This window comes from Montipora capricornis, chromosome 3 (assembly GCF_036669925.1).
Source record: "Montipora capricornis isolate CH-2021 chromosome 3, ASM3666992v2, whole genome shotgun sequence".
NCBI lineage: Eukaryota > Metazoa > Cnidaria > Anthozoa > Scleractinia > Acroporidae > Montipora > Montipora capricornis.
The window spans coordinates 65,436,226-65,441,225 of NC_090885.1; the positions used below are offsets into that span (position 1 = coordinate 65,436,226).

At 38.9% G+C, this 5,000-nt stretch overlaps 1 protein-coding gene across 1 annotated transcript in view; it reads left to right on the top strand.

Annotated features, from left to right (window-relative positions):
- The first annotated feature begins 233 nt into the window (after positions 1–233).
- The window catches only part of LOC138043742 (dehydrogenase/reductase SDR family member 9-like), a 10,653-nt gene continuing 5,886 nt past the window's right edge, over positions 234–5,000 (top strand). Inside the window, exons 1-2 of the mRNA XM_068890157.1 lie at positions 234–684; positions 1,326–1,511. Of these exons, the coding sequence (XP_068746258.1) occupies positions 345–684; positions 1,326–1,511 (526 nt within the window). The 5' untranslated portion in view covers positions 234–344. The remainder of the gene's footprint in view (positions 685–1,325; positions 1,512–5,000) is intronic.

A 5,000-nucleotide genomic window follows, 5' to 3' on the forward strand; every position in this document is an offset into this window, starting at 1 on the left:
ACGTGACACCTTTTCCTTTCCTTTCGCGTGATGCTCTTCAGTGTGATACCTTTCCTAAAAGCCTTTTGGCATGATCCCTGTTTGTTTGATGCCTTGTTGCGTGATTCCCATCAGATTTTAGCGTGGCGCCTTCCTACGTGATGTCCTTTAGTGTGTTGCCATTTTGCGTGATGCCCTCGGGCTTTATGCGTGGTTGCGTGATGACATTTTGCCTGTCGCCTGTTGTTGATTGATACCTATGTTCTCAAAAACCACATACTATCAGGTTTATTTTTAATTTGATTATTCGGTAAGGTCAAGACATCCAAATTACCTCCAGCTGCGTGTGTGGTAGCTGGTGAAAGATGGATTCCGGAGAGTTATTTTGCCTGCCGTCTTTTTTGGTGCTGATAATTATTGCTCTTCTTTCAATTTATCTCGTCACTTGTTTTTTGCCGAGAGCGAAAATCGATATAAAAGGACAGTATGTTCTGATTACGGGCTGCGACACGGGCTTCGGTCGAGCGACAGCGATTAAGTTGGATAAAATGGGAGCTTATGTGTTAGCCACTTGTCTGACGAAAGAAGGAGAGCAGAGTTTGAAATCGGAGGCGAGCGACAAGCTGAAAACATTCCAGTTGGATGTGACGCATTCCAAGCAGATTAAAGATGTGTACGAAGAAATCAAGACAGCTATTTCACCCGGTAGGATCAAACAGTAAAGAATGCAAGGAGGCGTTGTCGCATACCCAGCCACCATTTAAGTGGCCGGGTTTTCTGCAGTTTAGCAGATGCAGCCTACACATTTTGCTGAAAAACGGGCGACTGGCTCGAATTTTATGAGAAACGTGAAATCATTTTGGGATTCTGTTGAAGTCACGTAACATTCGGCCCTCCTTGGGTGTTCTGTCTTTTCGCGTGCTCTCCAAATTAACAAAAAATTAGCCGATCAGACCGAAAGATACCCCGGGTACCGGGGGTTTCTTATTCCTTGGGCGTAATCTCTATGAATGGCGAAGCCGCATTAAGCCGCTCTGCGCTAAAAGACGAATAATACCTGTAGCATCCAGGGTAAGCGAAAGATGGCTCTTTTCATACCATGTCATGAATTCTTTACTGACAAAGCCAGTTAGGTTACTACCAAGCTTGACGAGCTTTTGGCTTATGAGGTCTGGTCTTTTTTGATCGGATAGCAAGTCAGTGACATTATACCTTATGAGAGTTGTTACTATCAATGACCCTTGCTCATTCACTCATGCTTGTTCAGTGATCTGTACTGAAGTTGAGGAAAATATTTGAAACTTTTCAACCCTTAATTTAATATTTGTACTTCATTCTGCTTTCAGCTGGAATATGGGGCGTTGTAAATAATGCAGGCATTTTGTGTTTATCCCCAATTGAATGGTCACCACTGGAAGACTTTAAGCGATCAGCAGATGTGAATATATGGGGAATGATTGATGTCACCAAGACCTTTCTGCCACTGATTAAGAAATCCAAGGGACGAGTAGTGAATTTGGCCAGTATGGCAGGTTAGAAGAGACGGTTACGGTTGTTTTGCTTCACTTTACCATGGACCCACAATAGTTGTGCATGAAATTTCTTACATTTTCTCAATCAAGATGATACTAGAGCCGTTCCATTTCATTTAAGTTAGTTACATGTAGCTTGTTTGTTTCTGCCCCACCCTCTCCACATTCTTCATTAATTCCTTTAGCTTGACATTGCTGACATGCATACTTGACATCTTTAATCCTGAGTTGTTAGCAAATTTAGTCTCAGGTGGCCCATTGTCTTTCAGTGCCCTCTAATCAAATTTAACAACGATATTTACCAGAAGTCAAAATGGAATAAGTCAGCTTAAGGGGCCAACTGGAAAACATGGACTGGACTCTGGACTGGACTTTGGACTGGACTCTGGACTGGACCCTGGACTGGACTTTATTAAACGAAGTTAATATTTAAGAAACGGTCCAGATAAGAACGATAGCAACAACGGCAACGAACATGTTGGAATTCAATTGGTATGCAAAAAGGTGATAACTTTTCTATTGTCTGTACTTACTTCTGATTGGCTTAAACAGCGAACGGTTAACAAAACTTCATAAAGCAGTATTATATTCATCCTTACTTTCCAACCATCTTCCATCTTTCATCTGGTCTCAGTTTAAATGAATTCCACAGAAATCGTATGTGGGGCACATGTAAAATTGTAAACGTTTCTTGGCTTTTGTTTTCAACTCTTGTGATTGGTCAAAATCTTTTAACACAAAAAAACACCCTTTCAGAGTGGGCTGTAAATGAATCTTATTGCGTTAACTGCCTTCCTGTAGGTTTATGCATTCTCTGTGTAAAAATGATAACATTCCTATGTGGGGAAAGCCCCGTTGCCGCATAACAAAGGAAATTGCTATCCACCTTACACGGATCATTACTTAACAGATAATATAACGATTAAACGTTTCTATTTAATCATTAACCAGCGAGAATGAGAATGAGAATGGAAGTTTTTTTACAGGGAACATAAACGAAAAATCTAACAATGCTGCCCAGTAACTTTCAATCAAGTCAAGCTACCATTACGTAAACACTGTCACGTGATGACTTCAAACTTCGCAGCGTTAAAGCAATCGTAGCCAAGTGGCGGGGTTTGTAACGTTAATTTACCGCTGTAAACAACTGAAGTGCTTAGTTTGCAGTTCTAGCTGGTTCAATTGTAGAAATAGTGCGCAAAGCGATCGCGCTTAACATATCGAATATATTGAATTGGACTACATTCCTTATATTCTTTAGACAGCGCACGCATGAGATATATCGTCGTCACAGTGTTCACGTAATAGTAGCTTGACTTGATTGAAAGTTACTGGGCAGCATTGTTAGATTTTTCGTTTCTGTTCCCTTTGAAAAAAAACATCCCTTCTCATTCTCATTCTCACTGGTTAATAATAATTAAATAGAAATGGTTAATCGTTATATTATTGGTTAAATATTAACTTCGTTTAATAAAGTCCAGTCCAGGGTCCAGTCCAGAGTCCAGTCCAAAGTCCAGTCCAGAGTCCAGTCCATGTTTTCCAGTTGGCCAGCTTAAGGGCCCTCAGAGGGATTTTTCAGGCGTTGCGAAGGAAGTGAAATGTTATTTCCGGTGACTGATGTCATCATATCATGAGCTGACAAGAAAACCCACTCACAAGCAAAAATCACTGCACTTACTGTTGTTTCCATCGAAGGTTTTTCCTCGCCCTTCCTCGAGCTCGTTCTCAGATCAACTGCGCATGCGTAAACAAACTGATTTCCGGTTTGAGAGAAAGCTAAATTTCCGGTGGTCTTTAAATTGAGTTAATTTTTTTTCATATGGCACGTTTCACCTCCAAATACAGAATATAGCTAAGCATTGATTTTTTCAAATCATCTTTTTTGAAAATTTTATGGGTATTACAGTATCGTTTATCTCTCTAAAAAGCACATTTTTCAAAATAAAAAGAAAACCATGCTTGGCTGGATGCAAAAACGAATACAAATTATGAAACCACTGATTAAATACCCAAATTTAGTAGCACGTAGACAAATTTAGAGTTTTCTTTTATTGGTCACGTGACTATGGGCGTGGCATGATAACGTCATATTTAGGGTCATTGGTTTACAAAAGTTGGAAACTGACCAAAATAATGCCAAATTCTCTCAAATTACTTAACCATTACATCCTTAGCAACGCTTCCCAAAAAATATGTCAGTGGGCCCTTAACAATCGAAATGAGTATCTTTTATTCTTTTAAATTCTCACTGGTAGCTTACTACTTATATATTATTCCCACACATCCCGGCCATCCCTTTGGCTTGGTGTTGTTGACACACAAGGCATAAAACGATTGTTTTAACCCTTTCCCCTTCTAAGAGTTACAAAAACAAGATTTTACTCTCTGTGACATCAGACAATTTTACCTGTGGATTGGGGGTGCTTTAGGTGTGAATGCTTAACTCAGAGATGACAAGAGAAGTAAGCACTTCTGTTCAATTTCTTATGTTTGCTTAGACTTAGACTTAGACTTTATCTTTTCCCCTTTAATAAGCTCGGGCCATTCCGTTCGTACCCTGTGAGCAGAGTCTTTTCGATCTTCCTACTGTTCCTAGATAAGTCAGGAAGAGGAAAAATACTCTGCCAGCCACCTCGACAGTTTGTACTGAGCATGCGTTAAAAATTCAAATGTATTCAGTGTCAGTCACAAATGACCAGTAACCACAAAACAAAAACAAACAGTCGAGATATTTTCGAACAACTCTGGCATTAACACACGACAATCAAGGAATCATGTCATTGGTCCAAACTCAAAATAGTTCATATTTTTAAATTGCCATTTCATTTTTTACTGAAAAATTTACAGGTTTCTGGCAGACAAGCTTCTGTAACTTACATATGGAGGAAATACTCATGGGAAGTTACCTTTAGTTAAAAATTGCCGTGCTGTTTTTAATTTCAAAAAAATATTGATGATGCATGGCGATTGATCAGGCACAAAAATAAAAAAAATACAGGACGAAAATCGACTGACTCATCCATTTCTTTGGATGAGTGGCAAATCAAAGAATGTTGAGGCAGCTGGCAGTCTTCTTCCTCTTCCTGACTTATCTTGGAAGATCGAAGAGACTCTACTTGCAGGATATTCTCTATCTATCCATCTATCTATCCATCTATCTATCTATCTATCTATCTATCTATCTATCTATCTATCTATCTATCTATCTATCTAGCTATCTATCTATCTACATCTATCTATCTATCTATCTATCTATCTATTACGGTTGGGTAGAGACAAGCTGAAGGAAGTTTAAAAAGTTATATTTATCTGCTACATGTCTTCCTTGACGTCAAGTTTAATGACATAAAAAGTAGAAAATCTTTAAAATATTTTGTCTTAGGAAATTAGATGTCACCTTGTTGTTGCAGTTTTTGTCAATGATGTGGGTACCACACTATTTCATATCATTATGTATACTCTTTGTTTGTCCCTCCAAAATTTTGCACT